This window comes from Jaculus jaculus, chromosome 11 (assembly GCF_020740685.1).
Source record: "Jaculus jaculus isolate mJacJac1 chromosome 11, mJacJac1.mat.Y.cur, whole genome shotgun sequence".
Taxonomy (NCBI): domain Eukaryota; kingdom Metazoa; phylum Chordata; class Mammalia; order Rodentia; family Dipodidae; genus Jaculus; species Jaculus jaculus.
Window position 1 is genome coordinate 90,190,095 of NC_059112.1, and position 27,550 is coordinate 90,217,644.

The following is a 27,550-nucleotide window of genomic DNA, read 5'->3' on the forward strand; positions in this document are numbered from 1 at the left end:
AAAAAAGAAAAAAAATATGTATTACAATGGAACGTCACATTTTATTTACTCGTCAGCAAGCATTTCCATTTCATTCATCTGGTTCTTTTTGTTGGTTGTTCAGACAGGGCTTCATAAAACCCCAAGCTATTTAAACTTAAACTCCCTCTGTAACTGAGGCTGGCCTTTTCTCCTGCCTCTTGCAGATGCAAAACACACAGCTCTTGCCTCAAGGAAAAAGAGATAGTCTTTTCTGAAGCCATACATAAGTGACTGTGACATGGGAACACAGATTTAGGTTGCCCCAAATTCCAATATCCAATATGTTAGCAATTCTATGAAGTGTTTAGTTACGGGACAAAAGAAGGTAATTAACTGAGAAGCTTTTGAAATACATTGCTGGAAATATCAGGGAGGCAGGTTACAGCAGGGTGGAGCAATCTCTGCTGCAGGTTTCAGATGTTATCTGATGACACTCTTGGGCTTTGTGTTGGTAGAATCTTGTGGTCTGTTAGTACATTCCAGAATAATTTCCCCTGATCACCTGATAGTTACAGAATTAGCATGGGTCACAGGTCAAACAGAGGTGGACAATAAATAGCTATTAAGGGAGCTAAAGGTAGCTGTCATAGTTTGATTCAGATGTCCCCCATAAACTTTGGTGTTCTGAATGCTAGGTTCCCAGCTGATGGAGATTTGGGAATTAACGCCTCCTGGAGGCAGTGTATTGTTGGGGGAAGGTTTATGGGTATTATGGCCAGTGTCTTCTTGCCAGTGTCCCCTTGCCAGTGTTTGGCATACTCTCCTGTTCATTTTATCCACCTGATATTGTCTAGGGGGTGATGTCTCCCCTCTGTTCATGCCATATTTCCCTGCTATCATGGAGATTCCCCTTGAGCCTGTAAGCCAAAATAAACCTTTTTTTTCTCCACGAGCTGCCCTTGGTTGGGTGATTTCTGCTAGCAATGTGAACCTGACTGCAACAGTAATGTTGGTACCGAGGAGTGGTGTCATTTGCTACTAGACACCTGACTGTGTGGCTTTGGCCTTTTGGAGGTGATTTTCAAGAGGAATGTGGAAGGATTTGAAACCTTGGCCTAAGAGATGCCTTGCAGTGCTGTAAGTACAGGTTGATGGACTATTCTGATCAAACCTAGACCTGAATGCAGTAAGAATTATGGACTATGAGGTTCAGTTTATGAGGGTGAGAAAGAGCTTTTCCTGGACTGGCAAGAAGCAGTTTGTGTGACAGGCTTGCTGTTATTCCATGTCCTGAGAAGTTGTGCAGGGTTGCACTGAATAGAAATGGACTGCTGTGAGCAGAGGGATAAGGCACAGAATGAAATCTTTGGGCTGAAGCTTCAATGATATGAGAAATTACAACCTTTGAAATTGGGCCAGCTGGGGCAAAAGGAAGAATGTAGACTCTTTTGAAGGGGCCTGAGTGCTCAAGGAGTGTCCTGTTCTTCAAAGTCTGCTTTATTCCCCCCGCCCCCAGATTAACAAATTGGCACCCTATCTGGTATTGTGGAGTATAAGAAATATAGGAAAGAGAGGGTCATTGAGTTTGCAATGAGGTCTTGTGTTTTGGAAATGGCCATGCGCAGTGTGAAGAAGGATTGCCTGCATGGAGACCTGATGGAACTGTGAGGATGAACCATGGCCATCTTAAAGTCATACTGAATACACTGCATTTTACATCATAGCTGATTATTAATTTATGGGGGTCAGGGGAGGAATGTTGTGGTTTGATTCAGGTGTCCTCCATAAACTTAGGTGTCCTGAATGCTAGGTTCCCAGCTGATGGAGATTTGGGAATTAAAGTCTCCTGGAGGCAGTGTATTGTTGGGGGCGGGTGTTCTCAGCACACCCAGTGACCACCAAGGAGAACCAAACACATATGCAAGGAAAAGGAGCTTTATTTCGGGCTTAAGCTCGGTCTCTGGACTTCACCAAGGCAGTGGATCCGTACAAGAGCCCTGAGTAATGGGAGGGTCGGGTTTTTATAAGGATTTGAACATAGAAGAAAGGGACGGGTACATGATTGGTTGATTTAAACAGTGTACTCTTCTGATTGTTTTAGGATTTTGGAGGGCAAAGTTGTGGGCTGGGGCTAGGAGAATTGAGCTTATCTATGATGACAGGAATGTATGGCATAATCAGTTTCCAGTAATTGTTAAATCCACCCTTACCAGAAAATAAAAACTTAGACCTTGCCAGGGAAATAGAAACTTAGGCCTACTGAGGACTCTGATGCCTGTCATGGCGTCCATCTGGTTCCTGAGTCCTTTAGCGGGCTTGTGGGTATTATAGCCAGAGTCCCCTTGCCAATGTTTGGCACACTCTCCTGTTCCTACTGTCCACCTGATGTTGGCCAGGGAGTGATGTCCACCCTATGCTCATGCCATTGTTTTCCCTGCCATCATGGAGCTTCCCCCTTGAGCCTGTAAGCCAAAATAAACCTCTTTTTTTCCCCATAAACTGATCTTGGTTGGGTGATTTCTACCACCAATGTGAACCTGACTGCAACAGTAGCCCAAGATAATTTGGCTATAAAGATCAGCAAGCATACCATCTCTCCACAACCACAGAAGTGCTGTCAGCCGATCAGCTGTACAGGATGTTTGAAGCAGGTACAGCTGCTTCTTGGGAACTTTATTTCACATTCCAGTTCCCAAGGGCTGGATAACAACTGTGTTCTACCATGGCCAGCTTGGCAAGGCATTGGAAAGGAAGCAAAGAATTTAAATATCCACTACTTAACTGTTGTACATAGTCCAAAGTGCCAAAAGTGCCATTAACTTTTTTTTTTTTTTTTTTGAGGTAGGGTTTCACTGTAGTCCAGGCTGACCGGGAATTCACTATGCAGTCTCAGAGTGATCCTCCTACTTCTGCTTTCCAAATGCTGGGATTAAAGGTGTGTGCCACCACACCCGGCTTACCATTAACATTTTTTACTTTTTTTCTATATAAAAATATTTTTTTATTTATTTACTAGGGGAGAGTGTGTGTGTGTGTCAGGGCCTCCAGTCACTGCAAATGAACTCCAGATGAATGTGCCACTTTGTGCATCTGGCTCTACATGGGTACAGAGGAAATGAACCCCAGTCATTAGGCTTTGCAGGCAAGCACCTTAACCTCTGAGCCATATCTCCAGCCCTTAAAATTTTATTTTTGACAATTTCATGCATATCTATAATGTATTTTGATAATATTCACCATTACTCTCTCATCTTCCTCCCTCTGCCACCAAACTTTTTCATTACAAATAGTCCCATTTCTATTTTCATGGTTAGAGAAGTTTCTGTTTACATATGGCAGTGACCTCTGGGATAACTCAAAAGGCACCTTAGTGCTAAGAAGAAGTGACAGAGGAGTGCTCAGTACTGAAACAAACATCTCTATTCCATCTTCCAAGGCTCAGGGTCCATTGCGGAAGAGGTGGCATAAAGAATGTGAGAGCCAAAGGAAGGGCTTGCAGAACATTTTGGTGAGCATAATAGATGCATTTAGCCAGACACAAGCAGGCATTACACCCCTAGGGCTCATGACCTCCCTGTACTCCGGTACATAGGTTTTCAGTACCAGGCATGTATTGCCTCCCCTTGAGCCAGTCTCCAATCCAATTAGAAAGCAGTTGGTTTCCCCCATAACAAACATGCCACTATTGCACCCAGTGGCTCATTTGGCCTGGCCAAACTTAAGGCTTGTGGTGTCTACTATTTATCTCTGCCGATAACTTCTCTTTCCCATACAGCAGCATGCAGCATAGCTTTTTCCAGCTAGTCTTAAAGGGAGTAGGTTTTCAGCTCAGCTCCGGCTTGATTTCTCTGTGACCTTGCAGCCCAAACATGTGGAGTCTCAGCAATAGGCTCTTACCCTCTATTCCTGGTGGGAAACTGAGAGCCTTGGCAATGACCTGTAATGTTTTGGGGGGGTCAGGGACCTCCCCGGCCAACAACTCACTGAAAGGTATCCCATCTCTGGCACTGACATTTGTCTAGTAACAATGTATAACTTCTGGGCTCACTATTGTCCAAAACAGTAGGTTTCTGTATAACTTATTCAGGCCTTCTTAAATTTTGATTAACCCTCCCCACCACCATTTGTTTACTCAGTCTCTTTCCCTGATCTCAGTTAGGCAATTCCACCCCTAGTAATCTGTTCACCAATTTACAATCTTACATTTACATTTAAAAAAAAAAAAACCTATCAAAGGAGAAATCCAGAGGATACAAATAACTCAACACTACATCAGTCTGCCAACTGGCCTGCCATGGCTCAGGGAACATTGCAGAAGAGAGGGTGGAAAGATTGTAACAGCCTCAGAGTGGGTAGAAATAACCTGAGGCAGGGTCCCCCCATTACCTTATAGGGACTGACAGATGTCTTCACGATCCCACAGTGAATATTGTAACCCCACTAAGGAGGGCTCCCAGGATAACTGAAGTCAGGGCCAGGGGATAAAAGGAGTATCACCTGTTATATGTAAAAAAAAAAAAAAAATTTACATGTAACAGAAGCTGAACATGATGCCGCACGCCTTTAATCCCAGCACTCAAGAGACAGAGGTAGGAGGATCACCATAGGTTGGAGGCCACTCTGAGAGTACATAGTGAATTCCAGGTCAGCCTGGGCTACAGCGAGACCCGACCTCGAGAAAAAGAAAGAAGGAAGAAAGAAAAGAAAGGGGAAAAAATGTAACAGGAGGGCTGAAGTGTAGCTCGCTCCATAGAGTGCTGGCCTAGCTTTCAGGAAGCCTTGGCTACATACTGAGTTGGAGGTCAGACCCCCCCCCCACCCCGCCCCACAAATTGTGATCATGCAACGATGTCCAAGCACTGTTGATGTTCTTCTCAGTGGCCCACTGCTCACGATTTTAAGTAAGGCGGGAGGAGAGGAGGTGGGTGCTTACTTTGACTGGGATATATATTGTGCATTTTACCTCCAAGCCCAAGTCTGAGGAGGGACACTGCGGCAGGACGCCACGCCGGGTGCGGAACCTGCAGATGAGGATGGCCGCACGCCGCCCCCTGCTGGCCGCCCGGGGAACCGGCTGCAAGGGCGGACCTCGGAGCCCTCCACCCACTCCCCATTCTGTGTCCAGCGCTGAACATGCGAGGAGTGAAGGAGGTCTGCAAACCTAGCCCTCTCCGTCCTCTGTGCGGGCCGTACGCAACGTTCGTTCCCGTGGGCCGAGGACGCCCTTGAAGGTTATTACGAGATCAAAGGTGACATCGCTTCCCTTCCGGAGACCTGGTGGAGGGAGGGGCCCGCCTGCGGCCGGCCTGGGGACACTGCTGCTCCGTCGTCGGGGGATTGATTGGACAGCAGATGGCTGTCGGAAAAGAGCTGCAGCCCTGACTTTGCAAGGGGCCCTAGGCAATGATCTACCAGGACCTTATTCATTCACTTAATCATTAGCCAAACCTCAGATGCTTGTTCTACAGTAATGAACGACAGTCTCCAGACACTTCAGCTTGTTTGGATCTTGTGGTGGGGCGGGGCCTTGTATGTAGCTCGGGTGTGGAGTGTGTTCTGAATTCGACAGGCTCTGGGTTCCTTTTTGTTTTGTTTTTTTTTTGTTTTGTTTGTTTGTATTCTTTCCTCTGTCTCTGTCTGTCTGTCTCTCTCTCTCTCACTGTTCTTCAAGTAGGGTGTCACTCTGGCTCAGGCTAACTTGGAACTCACTCTGAAGGCCAGGCTATCTTTAACTCATGACAGTCCTGCCTCAGTCCCCCCAGTGCTGGGATTAAAGGTTTGCACCGCCACTCCTGGCTTGGATTCTATTATATAATGCACCTCTTCCCCCCCCCCCCCGCCCCAGGTAAATTCTCACTCCAGCCCAGACTGACCTAGAATTCCTCAAATTCACATGGAGCCTCCTACCTCTCTCTCCTGATTGCTGGGATTAAAAGTGGTACCAATGCCACAGGACTTGGATTCTTCATTTTAACTTTTTTGTTGTTGTTTGTTTGCTTTTCAAGGTAGGGTCTCACTCTAGCCCAGACTGACCTGGAATTCATTACGTAGTCTCAGGGTGGCCCGGAACACACAGCGATCCTCCTACCTCTGCCTCCAGAGTGCTGGGATTAAAGGCGTGCACCACCACACCCTGCTTTTTTTTTTTAGCCTTTTAAAATATTTATTATTATTATTATTATTAACAACAACATATTTCGTATGGATACAGCATGTGTTGGTACCCTCTTTTCTCTCGTCCCTGCCCCCATTCCATTGGGGTCCTCCTCAGTGGGGTTATATGTATTTCTAACGGGGTTGTGGTTTATGCGTTGTGGGAGCAGCAGTCAGTTATTTTTGAGGGAGAGGATTCTAGTCTTAAAGCTGCCAAAAGTAAAACAATAACATTAAAAAGCCATCAGTCAGGGATCAGTATCAATACAGACATTACTTATTAGCTGCCATGCCAGGGTTCAAATCCTAAGTCTTACGCATGCAATACACACAACCACTTAGCCATTGCCAGCTCCAAAGACCATCTTAAAACCTGTGTCCACACCCTGGCATCGTGTCCATGATCCCAGCACCCAGGAGACAAGCAGGCACGAGAATCGGGAGCATTCAAGCAGCCTGGGTTACATGAGACGCTCTCTCTAAAATTAATTTAAAAAAAAAATTGTGTCCACTTAATGTAATCCTTTTCTACATCTGCTCAACCGTCAGGTCAGAAAAAAAAAAAAAAAAGATTTCAGATCATGGATGCGATCCTCTGTGATAAGCTGGGTTGGTCCCAGCGGGATTTCTGGAGACGTGCGGACCCTTCGCGCCGCCTGCGCCCGCCCAGCGCACACGCCCAAGGCCCTTGTCCTGTGGCAGCTCCCCGCGGGCGCCAGCAGGGGGCGCGCCGCCCCGCCCCGCGTCCCCGCGCGCGCGCGCCCTCGCGGCCCGGAGCGTGGCGCAGGCGCAGGCGCGGTGAGTGCGGCCGGGCCTAGCCCGCTGGAGCGCGGTGAGCCAGGCGCCGAGCGACGGACGGACGGGCGGGCGGGCGAACGGGCGGCGTCGGGGGGCCGCCTCCACCCGGTGCGGCTTCCGCGGCGGAGCCGACGTGGGCGGCTGAGCTCGAGCTGCGCCGAGGTGAGGGGCGGGGAGCCAGGGCAGGGCCGGGCCGGGTCCGCTCCTCCCTCCTGCGCCGGGCCGTCCGGCGAGGTGGCCCGGGGCCTGCCCGCGCACGCGGAGCCCCCGCGGCCCTGGGCTGGAGCGCGGCCGGGGCCGGGGGCGTCTCCGCGGAGACGAGGACCCGGGCCGTTCTGCACGCAGGGACCTTGATCTCAGTGCACGCACGCTCAAGCTGCGCCCCCGGAACGTTATCAGCCCTCTTTATTTATTGAGAGGCAGGCAGGGTCTGCCTGTGGCCCAGGCTGACCTCCCAAGCTCTCTGTGTAGCCGAAGCTGGCCTTGAACTCGTGCTCCCGCCCGCCTAGGCCTCCCGATTGCTGGGAATGCAAGGGGGTGCAACCACCGTGGCTGGGGTCGGTCCTTTTAAAATGTGAGAAATACTTTTATGAAGCGGTAAATGGGAAATAATAGCTCTTTAAACTCATTTAAGATGCAGCCGTTTACTGTCTATACCATCGTAAGCATGGGTGGCCTTTAAAAAGGTCCATCTCTTTAGTTAATCCTATTATGTGTATTGTGGCTTGTATGTACATTGTCGATTGAAAATGACAGGTGGACATGATAAACGTGCAGGTTTATATATTTATTTTGAAGTAGTCTCTCTCTAGGCCAGGCTGGCCTCGATTTCATGGTGCGCAATCTTACCCTAGCCTGCGGAGTGCTGGAATTATAGATGTGAACCCCCATACCCAGGCCTTTCTTTCTTTCTTTTTTTTTTTTTCTAGACAGGATCTTGCAATGGTGCCCTAGTTTGCCTGATCCTATGTAGCCCTGGCTAACCCTGAATTCCTAGCAATTCTCCTGCTTCAGCCTTGTAAGTGCTGGAATTATAGGAGTAAACTACCATTTGGCACCAACATATATGTTGTAAGATGCTTTTTGAAAAGAATATTTCAAATATTGTCATTCCCATGGGATGTGGTTGTGCATTATTTTGAATTTACACCCAATTGTAATGTTAGAGTCACGTTAAATGTAACACAAAAAGTGATAGAAATGAAATACCTGTGTATATGTACCTTAATACAGGGAACAGTGTGGATATAACATCACGATACTGTTTTCTGAGTGAGCAGATTCTGGCTGACTTAATTTTTTTATTTTTTGTTTTTCAAGGTAGGGTCTCTAGCTCAGGCTGACCTGGGATTCACTGTGTAACTCTAAGGGTGGCCTTGAATTCACGTCAGTCCTCCTACCTCTGCCTCCCGAATGCTGGGATTAAAGGTGTGCGCCGCCACCACACCCGGTTGATTTAATTTTTTAAAAAGTTCTCGTTTTTCCTGTAGTGACGATATGTGTGTAGCTTGTCTTTAAAGTGGCGGGGGGAGTAAATAAGTTGCCTGTGATTGTGTGAGCAAATGTTTATATGACTTACATGATTTAGTTACAAAGCCAGATTTATTTGTGAAGGTGGTTGTCCATAATGCTTGTGTGGTGGTTTGATTCAGGTGCCCCCTATAAACTTAGATGTTCTGAATACTAGGTTCCCAGCTGATGGAGATTTGGGAATTAACTCCTCTTGGAGGGAGTGTATTGTTGGGGGAGGGCTTATGGTTGTTACAGCCAGTTTCCCCATGCCAGTGTTTGGCACACTCTCCTGTTCTTGTTGTCCACCTTATGTTGGCCAGGGGGTGATGTCCACCCTTCTCTGCTTATGCCATAGTTTTCCCCTGCCATCATGGAGCTTCCCCCTCCAGCTTGTAAGCCCAAAATAAACCTCTTTTTCTCCACAAGCTGCTCTTGATGGAGTGATTTCTACCAGCAATTCATGAAGCTGACTGCAACCGCATCTTATACAAAGGCTGGTCAGTGGTTTTGGTTGTGAGGGTCGGCTCCCCTCACCTTCCTGCAAGGTGGCCTTGGCTTCTTTCACCTGACAGTCAAACCCAGTATGCATGACTGTCTGGTTCCCCCTCCCTGATGCCACTTCGTGGTGGTGGTGGTGGCCTCTGAGCCTAGGGCCTCACGCATGCTGGGCATGGCCCCTATCACTCACCCACATCCCTGGCCCTGGTTTCCATTTCTTACTCAAGTTCTAAACAACTTGAAATGTCCTCTGGCAGTTTTCAGTGTTCTCATTGGCATTTTTAGAGTGTGTAGGACTGGGTGTGGTGGCACACACCTTTAACCCCAGCACTCGAGGGCAGAGGTAGGAGGATTGACATGAGTTCGAGGCCACCCTGAGACTACGTAGTGAATTTCAGATCAGCCTGGGCTAGAATGAGACCCTACCTTGAAGAAAAATATTATATAAGAGTGTGTAGGACTTGAGGTTGTTGGCCTCCTAAACTCTGGAGCTCTGGAGTTGTACAACAGAGGATTTTGGAATTTTAGTTTAGAACATGAAGGTAAAAACAGCTTTTTTTTTTTCCCCACTATGTAGTCTCAGGGTGGCCTCGAACTCAAGGCAATCCTCCTACCTCTGTCTCCCGTGTCCTGGGATTAAAGGCATGAGCCACCACACCTGGTTCAAAACAGTTTAAAAAAATTATTTGGCCCAGCGTGGTGTTGCACGCCTTTAATCCCAGCACTTGGGAGGCTGAGGCAGGAGGATCCCTGTGAGGTGGCGGCCACCCTGAGACTCCATAGTGAATTCCAGGTGAGCCTGGGCTAGAGCGAGACCCTACCTCGAAAAACCAAGGGGTTGGGGGGAGAATGTGAGACATTTTATATATCCATGTAACATTTCTGTTCACTTATAGCTGTCGGTCTTTTAGGTGATACCTTCCCTCCTCCTTGGTGACTGACAGCTGGAAGCTACACGACCCTGCTGCTGGTCCTGTGCAGCAGTGAACCCTGTGTCCTCAGTTACTCTCCAAGTTGCCTGCAGTAAAAATGAGGTAGGTTTGCTAGTTAGGTAAGCCCTTGTGTGTTTCATGGGCTTACTGCGAAGAAGAGATGGGACAGAGACTAAGGAAGTGCGAGGTAAGCTGGAAAAGTACCTACTATCTTATTACTATATTGTCTCAGCACATGGATCCTGGCTTCGTGCCCCTGTCACCCTGGTAGTCCCGGGAGGTGGTCTACACCTGCGCAGTCACTACTTAGTAATCTGGGACAGGGCCGTCAAGTGTTCATGGCCAGAGAAGACCACACAAGGAGATCCACTCCCTCCTCCACCAGAGAAAAGGAAAGGGAGGGAGGGAGGGGGCAGAAGTTGAGAGTAGAAGGATCACCTTGACTTCTAGGCCAGACTGAGATCACACAGGTCAGCCTGGGCTTAGTGGGAGACCCTGCCTGGGGGGAGGGGGGCACCTTGTTGATAAGAAAGGCAGCATTTAAGATGCATATCTGCTTCATCCCCACCCACTGCAGCCAAGGACAGACATTAACCTGAGGTGGAAGAGGAAGTTCTGACCGGGACTAATGCGCTGAACTGGGTGGGTCACTCTTTCTGTTTGTTTCTTTCCAAAACAAAGGGCTTAAAATTGGATAGGTCTGCCAGGCACGTGGTGGTACACACCTTTGATCCCAGCTGTGAGTTCAAGGCCACCCTGAGACTACATAGTGAATTCAGGTTAGCCTGGGCTACAGTGAAACCCTACCTTGAAAAGCAAAACAAAACAAACAAACAAAAAAATTGGATAGGTCTTTTCATATAGCCCTACAACTTACTGAATATCCAACTTTATTAAGCCTCAATTTGCTGATCAGTAGCAAGGGATAAGCGACCACATGGGGAAGGTCTTGTGGGTTCTGTATAACCTAAGAATAAATGAACATGTGTCCACTGTCTGGTATATGATTGGCATGCATGTTGTGCCAAGACCCCTGACCAGGAGCCAAGTCACCCAGAGAATGGCCACAGAAGGCGAGACACAGGTTTCTTGATTGCAAGCCTAGGCCTGGCTCCATCCCCCCAGTCCGGCACACTGTAGTGAGGGAGAGAGCCCCTTCTTTTGGGGGAAGGGGTTCATATAGGAATTCGAACAAAGAAGTAGGGGATAGATACATGATTGGTTGATTTAAACAGTTCTGATTGGCTTGGGGTTTCAGCGGGCAAAGTTGGGGGCAGGAGCTAGGGGCACTGCAGGCAGATGAAGTCCTCTCCATTGTCCTTGAAGTGGAGATTCCTCAGTTTCTTATCTAAGCAGGTGGTCGGAGCCCCCCCCTGCAGTGGAGCGTTTCTGCAATGTCCTTGAAGTGGAGATTCTCAGAAATGTTAGGGGGAAAGGCAGCAATTAAGCAAGCAAAGTTTACAGAAGAAAAGGTCAGCACATTGGCCAGCTAGTGCTCTATCTAAGTCAGGCCTGGGCCTTTTTTTAAAAAATGGTTATATTTGGTCTCACAGCAAGTGGGTTTTGTTAAGGATTTCTAAAAGTTTTGGGCCTGTGATCCAGTATTTGGTCTCATTCTTTGTGCTTATCTTAGGCTGAATAAATAAATGCAGATTTATATTCTGCTTTTGGCATTAGGCTATAGTTATGGCAATGCAGAAGAATTTCAAAGAAGCAAGAAGTAATTTGCATATAATTTCATAGTTATCAATATATATAATTTTTAGTGTATGAAAATGGGAAATAATAGTATACTTATTCATTCTTGCCTTACTAATTAAAAATTTGATATTATTTTATTTTGCATCATACAAATGTGCAACATTTTGCTTATATGATTTCTATTATGTTTTACTTGTAGGTGTTTTTGTCCATCTGTGGAAACTTCCCTATAATTCATTTTTCTTTGCTGCAGTATTAAGAATTATCTTAAGTAAGTGGAGTATAGCAAAACTAATTACTTTTATAATAGCTAATGGGAATTTAACTGTATGTTGGTTATCACAATTCAGATCTCAGTACAATGTTAAATAGAAGCTCAAAGATACGGGAGTTTTTTATTTTGAAAGTAATTTATTTTCATTTTGTTTTAATTTGAGAGAAAGAGGCAGAGAGAGAGAGAGAGAGAGAGAGAGAGAGAGAGAGAATGGGCACACCAGGGCCTCTAGACATGTAAACATATTCCAGATACTGTGCATCTGGCTTACATGAGTATTGTGGAATCGAACCTAGGTCCTTAGGTAGATAAGCACCATAACTGCTAAGCCATCTCTACAACCCTTGAAAGTTATTATACTGAGATTCTATTCTTTTTTGTTTATCTGGAAGTCATGGTATCAATATAGATTTTTTTTTTTTTCCCGAGTTAGGGTCTTGCTTTAGCCTGGGCTGACCTGGAACTCACTGTGTAGTCTCAGGGTGCCCTCAAACTCACGGTGATCCTCCAACCTCTGCCTCCCAAGTGCTGGGATTAAAGGCATGCGCCACCTCACACAGCTCAATATAGAGTTTTTGACTTTTTTTTTTTTAAAGCTAATGGCCTGGTTTTTTCTTGTTTTGTGTGTTTTTAAATTTTTCATTTATTTCTGAGAAAGAGGTAGAGAGAGAGAGGAAAAGAGAATGGGCATGCCAGGGCCTCTAGCCACTGCAGACGAACTCCAGACACATGCACCACCTTATGCATCTGGGTACTGGGGAATCAAACCTAGGTCCTTAGGCTTTGCAGGCAAGTGCCTTAACTGCTAAGCCATCTCTTCAGCCCCTTCTGGGTTTGTTGTTGGTGTTTGTTTTCCTGAGGTAGTGTCTCATTCTAGTCCAGGCTGAGCTGGAACTCATTCTGTAGTTCCAGGCTGGCCTTGAACTCACAGCTCCTTCTACCTTGCCTGGGATTAAAGGCATACACCACCATGTCCTGCTCTGCTTCTCACAATTGCAACAACACTTAAAAAGAGTTTTTCAGGCTGGAGATATGGCTTAGCAGTTGAGGCACTTGCCTGCAAAGCCAGAGGATCCAGGTTCGATTCCCCAGGACCCATGTCAGCCAGGTGCCCAAGGTGGCACATGTATCCGGAGTTCATTTGCAGTGGCTGGAGGCCCTGGTGCACCCATTCTTCCTCTCTCTCTCAAATAAATAAAAATAAAATATTTGAAAAGAATCTTGGGCGTGGAGTAAGGCTCATTGGGTACAGTGCTTATCTAGTGTGTATAAAACTCGGAGTCCTGTTCCCAGCAATGCATAAGCTGAGCTTGGTGCCACAGGCCTGTAATCTTAGTTTTAGGAGGTGGATGCTAGAGTATCAGAAGTTCAAAGTCATCCAGGCTACGTGGAACCTTGTTCCAAAAAAAGAACTTAACCTTGTTAAGAAACAAAGCCTAAATCCATATCTTGCCTTTATGTTTTATGAGGAAGGCAATCCAAAATGTAAATAGAGGCATTGTATGATTTGCTCTTATAAGACATTTTCATGTGGTACAGAAATTTTTTATTGCCAGTATACTCTTTGGTTAGAAAGAGTTCTTAGACTTAGGCCTGAAAAGGAGGTGGTAGAAGCAAATTTAAGAGCCAGAGGAAGGGGAGGAGTGCTTACAGTGCTGCTTTCCAGACACAAAATGGCCTTGATATTCATGACCTCACAGTGACTGATGTTCCTGACACACGAGGTGCATAATAGGAGAGGGAAATAAATGTATATCAAGGGCTGGAGAGAGGACTCAGTGGTTTAAGGTGCTTGCTTGCAAAGCCTAATGGTGGTTCAATTCCCCAGTCCCCATGAAAGCCAGATGTGCAAGGTGGCACGTGTGTCTGGAGATCATTTGCAATGGCAAGAGGCCTTGGTGCACCCATTCATTCTCTGTCACTCCCTGTCTGCCTGCTTGCAAATAAATAAGTTTTAAAAAATGAACATAAAAGTATAAGAGAGACTAGAAAGAAGGTATTTAGTGAAGGAGGGACTTGGGAATATGGGAAAAGTGGGAGGGAATTATGCTCGTGGTATATTGTATGTATGGAAATTATCAACAAAAAGTTAAAGAGCCAGGTGTGGTGGTGCATGCCTTTAATCTCAGCACTTGGGAGGTAGAGGTAGGAGGATTGCCATGAGTTGGAGGCCACTCTGAGAGTATATAAATTCCAGGTCAGCCTAGGCTAGAGTGAGACCCTACCTAAAAAAAAAAAAAAGTTTACGAAGAATTTCTAGGACTGGAGAATTAGCTTAGTGGCTAAGGTGCTTGCCTGTGAAGCCCAAGGAAGGACTCATGCTCAGTCTGTCTCCAGATCCCACATAAAGCAAACTCTCAAAGATAACGCAAGTACAAGGTAGCACATGTGCACTAGGTGGAGCAAGTGTGTGCAGTCTGATTAGTGGCTAAGGCCCTGTTGTGCCAACTCTCTCTTTAAAAAAAGATTTTTTACAATTTGTTAACTGTATCCTATTCAATTCATTTCATTTTTAGATTGAAAAGATATGAATGAATATCCTAAGAAAAGGAAAAGGAAGACTTTACACCCTTCTCGTTATTCAGGTTGGTGTGTAATTGATTATTTTGAAGTTGGGTCATAGATTAACTTCCAGGAAACACATAGGCCCATCTGTTTTCTCACAAATAAAGAGAAGACTTTAGTCTCTGGATCGGTTTCTAGGTAAGAGAACACTTGGTTAAACTCTCTGGATCTATCTTCTTGCCTGTCATGTGCTAGGGATTCGTTAGACTTAACAGACACTGTTCTGCTTAGTTCTCACAGCACTCTGGGTTACAAACGGTTAAACCTAGATCTCCAAGGTTACTTAGGTAGCATAATTGGGCTTTGCCTGTTAGAGTCACCAAGATATGGTGATAACTTCATGGGAAAATATTTAGCATTAGTTGCCGGGGCAGGAGAGGCTTTGTCCTGTACATCTTCAGAAATGTGACCTCCTATTTTGATGGTGTCATTTGTAATTGGGTTGGCAGTGTTGTGTTAGTTCTTTTTTTTTCACCCAGGCAATCATGTCTTTTTTATTTTTATTTTTTTATTTTATATATATATATTTGTTTTAGGGTTGGATATAGGGATATAGGATATGAATTCCTTTTTTTTAGTTTTTTATTAAATTTTTATTAGCATTTTCCATGATTATAAAAAAAATCCCGTGTTAATTCCCTCCCTCCCCCCCATACTTTCTCCTTTGAAATTCCATTCTCCATCATATTACCTCCCCATAACAATCATTGTACTTACTTATATACAATGTCAACCTATTAAGTACCCTCCTCCTTTTTCAAAATTTTTATTAGCATTTTCCATGATTGTAAAAAGATATCCCATGGTAATTCCCTCCCCACCCCCCACTTTCCCCTTTGTTGTGTTAGTTCTTAAAGTGTTGTCACAGAGCCCTGGATTGAATCCCCAGCACCACATAAAATTGGGCATGGTGGTGCATGTCTGTAATTCCAGCACTGGGCAGGAGGATCAGAAGTTCAAGGTCATCCTTGACAATAGAGTGGGTTGAGGTCTACCTGGAATACATGAGATCCTCACAACCAGAAAAAGAAAAGTCTTTGTGTCCATCTCTAAAACCCCTTACATGTACTTGAGACTGACTGTTTCAGTGTAGCCATTAGCTTACTTCAGATAAGCTTGGTCACCTTACTGGTGCTTTCTGGTACCAAGCCCTCCTTACTCCTCAGGCCATTCCCCTATGTATTACGCCTTCACTGAACCACATGGCAGACCTTCTTGGCAGTTCCTAGTAGTTTTGTGTAGTTGACACAGCATTGTCTTTTGTGAGATTCTGATTGTGAGGCAGATACTTTGTTTTATGTTGTAAAATTACTCTTTTTATTTTATCCTGATTTTATTTTTGAATCAGGCCCTTGCTGTTTAGCCCAGACTGACCTTGAACTCAGCCTTTTTAGTGCAGGAATTGCAGGTGTGCATCACCCATTTGGCTCCTCAAAAAATTATAAGTTGGGCTGGAGAAATGGCTTAGTGGTTAAGCGCTTGCTTGCCTGTGAAGTCTAAAGATCCTGGCTTGAGGCTTGATTCCCCAGGACCCACGTTAGCCAGATGGAAAAGGGGGCGCGTATGTCTAGAGTTCGTTTGCAGTGGCTGGAGGCCCTGGCATGCCCATTCTCTCTCTGTCTTTCTATTTGCCTCTTTTTCTCTCTGTCAGTCGCTTTCAAGTAAATAAATAAGAATTTAAAACAAGATTTTAAAAAAAAGCACAAGGTAGCCAGGCGTGGTGGTACATGCCTTTAATCCCTGCACTTGGGAAGCAGTGGTAGGAGGATCGATCACTGTGAGTTCGAGGCCACCCTGAGACTGCATAGTGAATTTCAGGTAAGCCTGGGCTATAGCAAGACCCTATCTCATAAAACAAACAAACAAAAAAAGTCACAAGTCTGCAATTTATGATTCTTGTCATAAATAAGACTCAGTGTCAAGCGTGAAGTATGAAAGCTTTAAATCGTGAAAGCTTGGGCTAGGGATACAGCTTAGTGGTAGGTTGCTCGCGCAGCATGCGCAAGGTCTGGGTTCGGTCCTTAGCACTGCAAGAATGTTAGATAAAGCATGTCTCATTCCATGCGTTAACTGTATTAAGTGTTGGAAATGTTCTGAACTTTGTTTTGTTCAGATTCCTCTGGAATAAGCAGAATTGCAGATGGATTCAGTGGAATTTTTTCTGATCATTGTTACAGTGTCTGTTCTATGAGGCAGCCAGACTTCAAATATTTTGACAGCAAAGGTAAATCTCATATTTTCTATACCAGTTTTCTGTACATTGCATTTGCAGGATCTAGGGGTGTAGGTAGCTGTGTGGTAGTGTTTGTCTAGCATGTGAAGGTCTAGTTTGTTCTTTAGTATGACAAAAGCTAAAAGAAAACGCCTTTTCGTATTATTATTTTTTTGGCTTTTCAAGGTAGCCTCTTGCTCTAGCCCAGGCTGACCTGGAATTCACTATGTAATCTCAGACTGGCCTTGAATTCACAGCAATTCTCCTACCTCTGCCAGGGCTAAAGGCATGCACCACCACACCTGGCTTAAATGTGCCATTGTAATGTGTGGTATTAATAGTGGAGAAAAGTGTATGCGTGTGTATGATCGCTTCATAATTTTCCATAAATCTAAAACTTAAAAAAATAAAATAGTTGGGTATGGTGGCACACACCTTTAATCTCAGCACTCAGGAGGCACAGGTAGGAGGATTGCTGAGTTTTGGGTCACCCTAAGACTACATAGCGAATTCCAGTTCAACCTAGGATAGAGTGAGACCCTACCTCAAAAAAAAAAAAAGCCATAAATAAATAAATAAATAAAAATAAAGTCACTGGGCATGGTAGAGCATGCCTTTAATCCCAGCACTCAGAGAAGCACAGGTAGAAGGATCACTGAGTTTGAGACCAGCCTGGGACTACAGAGTGAGTTCTAGGTCAGCCTGAGCTTAGAGCAAGACCCTACCTTGAAAAACAAAACAAAGAGTTGGTATTTTATAATGCTTGATGCTGTAAATGCAAATAATGGCTATTTTTCTGATTTTTTTTTTAACAGATGATGATTCTGACCCTGAGACATCACATGACTTGCCCAAATTCACAGATGGAATTAAGTCCAGAAACAGAAATCAGAGCTACCTGGTTCCCAGTCCTGTGCTTAGAATTCTAGATCATACTGCCTTTTCTACAGGTTAGAGAAATTAATAGAATTTAGCAAGGATCAGTTCAAAACAGTATATACTATAACCTTCTTTTTGCATAACTATTTACCTAACCGTCCTTACTTAGTAATAGTACTATGATATCAGGTTTGCTTTTTTTTTTTTTTTTCCCAGAAAAGTCTGCTGACGTTGAAACTTGTGATGAAGAGTGTGACTCACCTGAGCCAGTCCAGCAGCAAACTCAGGAAGAGAGCCCCATCGACGTCCACGCCGCCGAAGATGTCCCAATTGCGGTGGAGGTGCACGCCATCTCGGAGGACTACGACGTAGAGGCAGAGAACAACTGCTCGGAAGGCCTCCCCGAGCACAGCGAGGAGGAGCCGCCAGCCAAGCTCTGTAAGATTGTTGACAAGAGCCAAGCTCTGAACGTGACTGCCCAGCAGAAATGGCCTCTGCTGAGAGCCAACAGCAGCGGCCTCTACAAGTGTGAACTGTGTGAATTCAACAGTAAGTATTTTTCTGACTTGAAGCAGCATCTCATCCTAAAGCATAAACGTACCGACTCCAACGTGTGTCGAGTGTGCAAGGAACGTTTCTCCACCAACATGCTTCTGATTGAACACGCCAAGCTGCACGAAGAGGATCCGTACATCTGTAAGTACTGTGACTACAAGACGGTGATCTTTGAGAATCTCAGCCAGCACATTGCCGACATCCACTTCAGCGACCACCTGTACTGGTGCGAGCAGTGCGACGCGCAGTTCTCCTCCAGCAGCGAGCTCTACCTGCACTTCCAGGAGCACAGCTGCGACGAGCAGTACCTGTGTCAGTTCTGTGAGCATGAGACCAGTGACCCTGAAGACTTGCACAGCCATGTGGTGAACGAGCACGCGTGCAAGCTGATAGAGCTCAGTGATAAGTATAACAGTGGCGGGCACGGACAGTACAGCCTCTTGAGCAAAATCACCTTCGACAAGTGCAAGAACTTCTTCGTGTGCCAAGTGTGTGGTTTTCGGAGTAGACTCCACACAAATGTTAACAGGCATGTGGCTATTGAGCACACTAAGATATTCCCCCATGTTTGTGACGACTGTGGGAAGGGCTTTTCCAGCATGCTAGAGTATTGCAAGCATTTAAATTCACATTTATCTGAAGGGATTTATTTATGTCAGTATTGTGAATATTCAACAGGACAAATCGAAGATCTGAAAATCCATCTAGATTTCAAGCATTCGGCTGACTTGCCTCATAAATGTAGTGACTGCTTGATGAGGTTTGGAAATGAAAGAGAGCTCATCAGCCACCTTACAGTCCACGAGACAGCTTGACTCTTGTTCTTTTTACACAATGTTTATGTCAAATAATAAATGCAGATTTTTTCGAGATGTTAAACTGATTTTAAATACAATTTAGGAGATTTCCCTTTAACAAGTAAGACTGTTTTCTTGGCATTGCTACATTTTTCAGTATATAATTAAACCTTAACTGTGGCATTTCAGTTGCATGGTAGTTCACATTTGAAATCACTCCTGGGGACTCTATGATAGAGTTTCACAAATTGAAACAAGCTGCTGACAAACCTCAGCCTCCTTTCTTATCACGGGAGCCACTGACTTGTCCCCTTAACTCAGGTCAGGCCTAGCTTTTCTCATGTGGAAGTAGATTACAGTACTACCAGAATGAGATGGCAACAGAATCTGAAAGCTATCCCTTCATACTTGGTAAGAAGCTGGGCTTCCTAGTGCATTCCCATCGGGAATCTCCTTGAGCAGCACTACAAAGCCAGTGTTACTGTGCACAGAAAGAGGGTGTTTGCTTGGCAGTTTCTTTTTATTTACAGAGAAACAGGTACACCAGGGCCTTTTGCCACTGCAAACAAACTCCAGATGTATGCACCACTCTGCATCTGGCTTTACGTGGGCAATAGAGAATCAAACCCAAGCCTTCAGGCTTTGCAAGCAATTCCCTAAGCCACTGAGCCATCTCTGCAGTTCCGGCAGTTTCTTTAATTATCTGGTCCCACCCTGTGTGTGTGTGTGTGTGTGTGTGTAGCATATGCACATATGTGCCCATGTGGTGCCCTGTATGTTCACCTATAGCAGGGTGTGCTTGCCTGCAGTGGCTGGGAGAAACACTGGGTGTCCTCACCAGCACTCTCCCTCGTGAGCCCCAGAGATTCTCCAGTCTCTGGTCCTCATAGGACTGGGGTTACAGATGTGTGTGGCTATGCCCAGCTGTTAATGTGGGTTCTGGGGATTGGACTCCAGTGGTTTCTCAGGCCTCCCCTTAGCTTGCACAGGAAGTGTGCCAATAAGCTAAGGTCACAGAGCCATGTCGGTCTCGAGTGCAATCCAGGTTACTTGGATGACAGCCTAGCTATGTTTCCATTACACACTGTGTGCAGCCTTTGTCCTTGCCCTGATTGACATCTCTCCTGCAACCATGCTATCTGCTTAGCTTCTTGATAATGCCATATTTTTCATGCTCCTTGATAAACACCTAGTTCCAGAATATGGTTTAAGGAAGCAAACCAATGCCTTGGTTCTAAAATAGGGGCTGTATTCTTCTGTAGTTGGTGAGGTTGGAAGTCAGAGATTGAATGAAGCTAATGAAGAGACAGATACAGGTTTTAGTATCTCTCACTTTGTACAGATCTGCTGCAGAAGCCCATATCCCACTGTGTCTGTCCAATCACAACTTTTGCTGTGCCTGTTTTCAAGAATGTCTGTAACTGGCCAGAACTTGTTGAAGTGTTTGGTTGTACTTTTGGCTCAATGATCCTTGGAAAATCCAACCTGTATGAATAGAGATTTTTCTGCTTTTGGACTCATCCCCTGTTTAGTGACACATTTCCACTGTATTGTGACTTTCACAGTTCTCGCCAAAGAACACTGCTGGTGGAGTTGCTTCCTAATAGCACAGTAAGGATCTTGGCAGCGGTGTGGAGCAGTAGTGGGTGGCTTTGTTTTTCTTGCAATGCACTATTCCTATTGAGATTCCAGAGCATTTTCCTATCCTCCAGGACTTGGTTGTGCATGACTCTTCCTATTTATAAATCAGCCACTTTACCACTTGTAAGAATCGTTCTTGGAGTTCTCTCATTATACCTCACATATATATCAGTTTCTCAGGGTCTGTAATCCACTGTCAGTGTTTTATTTATTTAGTTGAGAGAGAGAGAGGGAGGGAGAGAGGCAAGTAAACAGTGAGAGAGAGAATGGGCGCTCCAGGGCCACCAGCCATTGCAAATGAACTCCAGACATATGCACCCCCTGTGCATCTGGCCTATGTGGGTCCTGCAGAATTGAACCTAGGTCCTTTGGCTTTGTAGGTAAGCGACTTAACTGCTAAGCCTTAAAAACAGTTTTAATGTATTTCTCAGCTATGTTTTAAGAGGTTTTTTTTAATGTTTATTTTTCATTCATTTATTTGATAGGGACAGACAGAGAAAGAGGCAGACAGAAAGAGAGAGAATGGGCGCGCCAGGGCTTCCAGCCACTGTAAATGAACTCCAGACATCTGCGCCACCTTGTGCATCTGGCTAACATGGGTCCTGGGGAATTGAGCCTTGAACCGGGGTCCTAGGCTTCACAGGCAAGCACTTAACTGCTAAGCCATCTCTCCACCCCAAGAGGTGTTTTTTTTTTTTTTAATCCTCCCTGCCCCCCAAGTGTTGTGGAGCAAACCCTGGCGAGGCTGAGCTACCTCCATAGTCCTGGTTTTTACATTTTGAGACAAGCCTCACTAAGGGACCTCAAACTAATAATCTTTCTGTCTCCACCTCCCCAGTACTAAGGTTATAGGCTTGTAATACCACACCCAGCCTAGTGGAGTCTTAGTGTCTAAAAGAACACGCTGGAGCAGGGCGTGATGAGTCACACCTTTAATCCCAGCACTCAGGAGGCAGAGGTAGGATTGCTATGAGTTCAAGGCCACCTTGAGACTACACAGTGAATTTCAGGTCAGCCTGAGCTACAGTGAGACCCTACCACAAACAGCAACAACAAACACTGTCAATGTGAATTTGAAAAAGTAATAAAAGATCAAAATGGTGCCAGCCGTGGGGTTGCACACCTTTAATCCCAACACTCGGGAGGCACAGGTAGGAGGATTACTGTGAGTTCAAGGCCACCCTGAAACTACATAGTGAATTCCAGGTCAGCCTGAGCTACAGTGGAACCCTACCTTGAAAAAAAAAGAAAAGAAAAATGGCCATAATCACCTTAGAAGGTAGATAGGTTTATGAATCCTTGAAGAGAAGTGAATGTAGTCAATTAGGTTAACTTTATAGTTGTTTCATCCCTACAAATTAATACAACTTGGGGATATAAATTCCTTCGAAAAAAAAAGTTTTAGCTCTGTGGACCAAGTTGGATTCCCAAACGGAGACTCTTCTGTCTCAGCTTCCTAGATGCTGGGATTGTAGCCTTTTACCAGTTCACACCCAGTTACTTTTTTTTTTTTTTTTAGTTTTCCGAGGTAGGGTCTCACTGTAGCTCAGGCTGACATGGAATTCACGATGTAGTCTCAGGGAGGCCTTGAACTCACAGTAATCCTCCTACCTCTGCCTCCCAAATGCTGGGATTAAAGGTGTGTACCACCATGCCTGGCCCAGTTACTTTTTTATTTCTTCACTTTTCCTCAGGACCAAACCTAGGGCCCCGTGTGTGTGTACATTCATGTATGGGAAAGAAGAGAGAATTTCATCTTCCGCCTGGTTGGAAGCTGGGTAGCTTCCAGGATTCTCCTGTTGCTGCCTCCCATCTCACTACCTGAGGGCTGGGATTACAGAAGCTTGCTACTTGGTTTGGCTTTTATGTAGGTTCTGAGAACTGACTCAGACCAGCCTGCTTATACAACAAGCACTTCACCCACTGAGCCATCCCCTCAGCCCATAAGACAGCACTCAAATCTGAGAGATGTTTACCTACCTGTCATAAAGTAGGATCTTACAAAGTAAAAAGCTGTCATGTCGTTTTCAGGTTTGTATGAAGGTGTATGTTGTATTGAGTTTATAAGTTTGAAAACTAAGATCCTAAGAGCCTGTCAGTTGTCTGAGTTACTTCACACTCTGGAAAGTAATCTTCTGGATCTTCTGGGCCCTGGGAAGATGGCGCAGTGGTTAAAGGTGCTTGCTTGCAATGCCTGTTGGCCTAGGTTCAATTCCCTACCATCTATGCAAAATGAGACAGACGTCCATTTGTAGTGGCAGACACCCTGATGTGTCCAAACCCATACATGCAAGCATGCGTGTGCAAATAAATATACACATTTTTAATATTTTTATTTGTGAGTAGAGATAGAATGAAAGGGTCTGTTGCTACAGCTGAGGAACTTCAGATGCCTTGCCACTTTGTATATCTGGCTTACATGGGTACTGGATCACTCAACACAGACTGGCAAGCTTTGCGAGCAAGTATCTTTCATGACTAAACCATCTCCCCAAACTAAATGAGTAAACATTTTTTAAAATAAATTTTTATTAACATTTTATTAAAATTTTATTAACATTTTCCATGATTATAAAATATATCCCATGGTAATTCCCTCCCTCTCCACCCCCACACTTTCCCATTTGAAATTCCATTCTCCATCATATTACCTCCCCATTACAATCATTGTAATTACATATATACAATATCAACCTATTAAGTACCCTCCTTCCTTTCTCTACCCCTTATGTCTCCTTTTTAACTTACTGGCCTCTGCTACTAAGTATTTTCATTCTCACGCAGAAGCCCAATCATCTGTAGCTAGGATCCACATATGAGAGAGAACATGTGGCGCTTGGCTTTCTGGGCCTGGGTTACCCCACTTAGTATAATACTTTCCAGGTCCATCCATTTTTCTGCAAATTTCATAACTTCATTTTTCTTTACTGCTGAGTAGAACTCCATTGTATAAATGTGCCACATCTTCATTATCCACTCATCAGTTGAGGGACATCTAGGCTGGTTCCATTTCCCAGCTATTATAAATTGAGCAGCAATAAACATAGTTGAGCACGTACTTCTAAGGAAATGAGATGAGTCCTTTGGATATATGCCTAGGAGTGCTATAGCTGGGTCATATGGTAGATCAATCTTTAGTTGCTTTAGGAACCTCCACAGTTTTCCACAATGGCTGGACCAGATTGCATTCGCACCAGCAGTGCAGAAGGGTTCCTTTTTTTCCACATCCCGCCAACATTTATGATCATTTGTTTTCATGATGGTGGCCAATCTGACAGGAATGAGATGGAATCTCAATGTAGTTTTAATCTGCATTTCCCTGATGACTAGTGACGTAGAACATTTTTTTAGATGCTTATATGCCATTCGTATTTCTTCCCTTGAGAACTCTCTATTTAGCTCCATAGCCCATTTTTTGATTGGCTTGTTTGATTCCTTATTATTTAACTTTTTGAGTTCTTTGTATATCCTAGATATTAATCCTCTATCAGATATATAGCTGGTGAAGATTTTTTCCCATTCTGTAGGTTGCCTCTTTGCTTTTTTCACTGTGTCCTTTGCAGTGCAAAATCTTTGTAATTTCATGAGGTCCCAGTGATTAATCTGTGGTTTTATTGCCTGAGCAATTGGGGTTGTATTCAAAAAGTCTTTGCCAAGACCAATACGTTGAAGGGTTTCCCCTACTTTTTCCTCTAGCAGTTTCAGAGTTTCAGGTCTGATGTTAAGGTCTTTAATCCATTTGGACTTAATTCTTGTGCATGGCGAGAGAGAAGAATCTATTTTCATCCTTCTGCAGATATATATCCAGTTTTCAAAACACCATTTGCTGAAGAGGCTGTCTCTTCTCCAATGAGTATTTTTGGCATTTTTATTGAATATCAGGTGGCTATAGCTACTTGGGCTTACATCTGGGTCCTCTATTCTGTTCCACTGATCTACATGTCTGTTTTTGTGCCAGTACCATGCTGTTTTTGTTACTATGGCTCTGTAGTATAGGTTAAAATCAGGTATGGTGATACCACCAGCCTCATTTTTGTTGCTCAGTATTATTTTAGATATTCGAGGTTTTTTTGTGATTCCAAATGAATTTTTTGATTGTTTTTTCTATTTCCATGAAGAAAGCCTTTGGAATTTTGATAGGGAATGCATTAAATGTGTAGATTGCTTTAGGTAAGATTGCCATTTTCACAAAATTGATTCTTCCAATCCAGGAACAAGGGATGTTTCTCCACTTTCTAGTGTCTTCTGCAATTTCTCACTTGAGTGTTTTAAAGTTCTCATTGTAGAGATTCTTTACTTCCTTGGTTAGGTTTATTCCAAGGTACTTTATTTTTTTTGATGCAATTGTGAATGGGAGTGATTCTCTGATTTCATCCTCTGTGTGTTTGTTGTTAGCATATATGAAGGCTACTGATTTCTGTGTATTTATTTTGTATCCTGCTACATTGCTGTAGGTTTTGATCAGCTCTAACAGTTTGCTAGTAGAGTCTTTAGGGCCCTTTATGTATAGAATCATGTCATCTGCAAATAATGATAACTTGATCTCTTCCTTTCCAATTTGTATCCCTTTTATGTGTGTTTGCATCTTGGATTAAGTTAATGCTTGGATTTTCTAGCTAGCTGGGTATTCTTAGTTCTATCATTTGATTTGATGTAATATATTTTCAGGGTAGGAGCTTAAGGTGTTAGGTGTGGCTCTTAAGACTCTCAGAGTATCTATAAAGATGTTCTTAGGGGTTGAGTTTCCCTGCTATAGGAGTATTCAAGCAGGCTGAGTGGAATAAAATACAGGTAGATTCTAAAGTTTAACTAAACACTGTACACATTCAATCAAAAACAGCCCCGAGTATGTATGCAAGAGTAGTTATTATAACGACCAGATCCTCTATCAACAAAGAGGTTAAGATTTATGGTCTGTTGAGGGATCCAAGTCAGCTTGCGACCAAGTGAGACACTTCCCTGGTGCAATCCGTTACCTTGGATGATTTTGGTCTCAGTCAAGTTGCTGCCTGGGTCGTCGGGCTGCTGTTCTGATTTCTGGAGCTGGGCACTTGCTTTTCCTGTGGGGCAAACCGAGCCTGGCAAGTGTGGCCCTGCAGATCAGCACCCCTGCTGCTGGAACTGCTGCTGCTCAAGCTGCCACTGCTGGGTCTGTAGCCGCTGCTGCTGAAGGTGCTGCTGCTGGACCCACTGCTGCTGCTGCCTCTGCTGCTGCTGTAGCTGCCACTGCTGGAGCCACCACTGCTGCTGAAGCTGCTGCTGCTGTGTCCACTGCTGCTGCTCCCCCTGAAGCTGCTGTTGCCGAGTCTGCCGCTGCTGCCGCTCCTGGGTCTGCTGTTGCTGGGTCTGCGGCTGCTGCCACAACTGGAGCTGCTACTGCTGGGGCCGCTGTTACCGGTGCTGGAGCTGCTGATGTTGCTGCTAAACTCTGCTCCTGCTTGGGTCCCGCTGTCAGCCCAAGTTGGCGTGGCCGGGTCCTGGGCCGTTGCTCTGTTCGCCGGAGTTGGGCTCAGGCGGTGGGGGAGGGGAGGGAGCCGCAGCTGCTCTGGTTCTCTCGCTGCTCCAAGCGTTCTTCTACCTCGCGGTCTGCTCCTCCGCTGCTCACTGCCGCTCTCCCTTCACATTTTCCGAGTTGCGGAGAGCGCGGTGTGAGGGAAGCTCCCGCACCTGGCTTTTCCTGCGGCTGGAGCCGAGCCTGGCGGCTTTCTGGTGCACCCTGCTGCTGTGGTTGGCGGAGCTGCTGGGGCTGCTTTTGCCGGCCTGTGCGGGCTCTGGATGCTCTGGATCTCTTCTACTTCTCTGCTGCCACTTCAATTTCCTATACACCTCGCTTTTTAGTAAAAATTTGTATTTTGCTGAGTTTTTTTTGGTCTTTTTCCCCCCTAGGCTGCTTTGGCGTGGTACCTACGCCGCCATCTTAACCGGAAGTCGCCTGAGTAAAATTTTTAAATAATTTAATGGATAATATGGAATCATTAATCGTCACACCTTATGAAATTTATTCTTCTTACTCAACTGGTATTAATGTGTTAAGTACCTGACCCCACAGTAAATTTATGAAAAATAATGAATAAAGGATGTTACTAGGAAAATACTAATTTTCCCAAGTGCTGGGACTAAAGGCATGTGCCACCATGCCTGGCTCTAATTCTTAAAACCTGGCCAGGTGTGATAGCTCATGCCTGTACTCGAGCACTCAGGAGGCTGAGGCAGGTTGAATGCCATGAGTTTGAAGCCACCCTGTGCTACATACTAAGTTTCAGACCAGTCTGGACTACAGTGAGACCCTGTCTCATAAAACCCAAAGCAAACCAACTTAAGGAAGACACAAATAATGGCACATGGGTATGAAAAAAACTGAGTAGGTGCTGGGCGTGGTGGTGCACGCCTTTAATCCCAGCACTCGGGAGGCAGAGGTAGGAGGATCGCCCTGAGTTCAAGGCCACCCTGAGACTACACAGTGAATTTCAGGTCAGCCTGGACTAGAGTGAAACTCTTATCTCAAAAAAAACAGGCCGGGGGTGATGGGGCATGCCTTTAATCCCAGCATTTGGGAGGCAGAGGTAGAAGAGTTCCAGGCCACCCTGAGACTACATGGGAATTTCAGGTTAGCTTGTGCTAGTGTGAGACAAAAAAAAAAAAAACCTGAGTAGGTGATACATGAATGTATGGGATTTGATAATATGGATTTTCAGTCTCAACTTGTTTATAGCTTAGAGGTGATTCTCTATCATTAGTGAAATGCATTTTAAGTCAGCATAGGCTTGACTTCTAGATCTCTGTCAACTTTTCAAAACAGCAAAAATGTGTCCTGTGTTTTTCACTTATCATAGCTGACAACTGAAAAGAGAAAACACTAGAGCAGTGAGACCAAGCCCTGTGATTCTAATTTCCATTTTATTTTTGTTTTTTTAATTAAAAATTTAAAAAAGATATTTATTTGATTGTTGAGCCAAAACAGCTAAGCTCTAAAATAACCTTTGAGGGCTGGGGGGATGGCTTAGCAGCTAAGGCGTTTGCCAGGTTCCATTCCCCAGGACCCACGTTAGCCAGATGAACATGGGGGTGCAGG

The 27,550-nt window shown here is 44.9% G+C and overlaps 1 protein-coding gene across 7 annotated transcripts; it reads left to right on the forward strand.

The window, feature by feature from the left end:
• The first annotated feature begins 6,927 nt into the window (after positions 1-6,927).
• On the forward strand, positions 6,928-19,025 carry Znf639 (zinc finger protein 639). 7 transcript variants are annotated; one of them, XM_045130467.1, is made up of 8 exons: positions 6,928-6,946; positions 9,834-9,956; positions 10,432-10,496; positions 11,755-11,826; positions 14,346-14,414; positions 16,508-16,618; positions 17,422-17,556; positions 17,702-19,025. In XM_045130467.1, exons 5-8 carry the CDS (start codon positions 14,357-14,359, stop codon positions 18,853-18,855), a joined length of 1,458 nt encoding a protein of 485 aa, XP_044986402.1. In that variant the 5' UTR covers positions 6,928-6,946; positions 9,834-9,956; positions 10,432-10,496; positions 11,755-11,826; positions 14,346-14,356; the 3' UTR covers positions 18,856-19,025. The 7 variants fall into 7 exon arrangements, with proteins under 7 accessions (XP_044986402.1, XP_044986398.1, XP_044986403.1 ...); XM_045130463.1 differs by lacking the exon at positions 6,928-6,946 and adding an exon at positions 7,006-7,074; XM_045130468.1 differs by lacking the exon at positions 6,928-6,946 and adding an exon at positions 7,006-7,074 and having other exon boundaries at positions 16,572-16,618.
• The last annotated feature ends 8,525 nt before the right edge of the window (positions 19,026-27,550 follow it).

Excerpts from the sequence above, each read along its gene's own strand:
- Znf639 (XM_045130467.1), top strand. The coding sequence starts at position 14,357 with ATGAATGAATATCCTAAGAAAAGGAAAAGGAAGACTTTACACCCTTCT. Across the intron at positions 14,415-16,507 it reads ACACCCTTCTCGTTATTCAG|ATTCCTCTGGAATAAGCAGA; the intron begins GTTGGTGTGTAA and ends TGTTTTGTTCAG. Across the intron at positions 17,557-17,701 it reads TCATACTGCCTTTTCTACAG|AAAAGTCTGCTGACGTTGAA; the intron begins GTTAGAGAAATT and ends TTTTTTTCCCAG.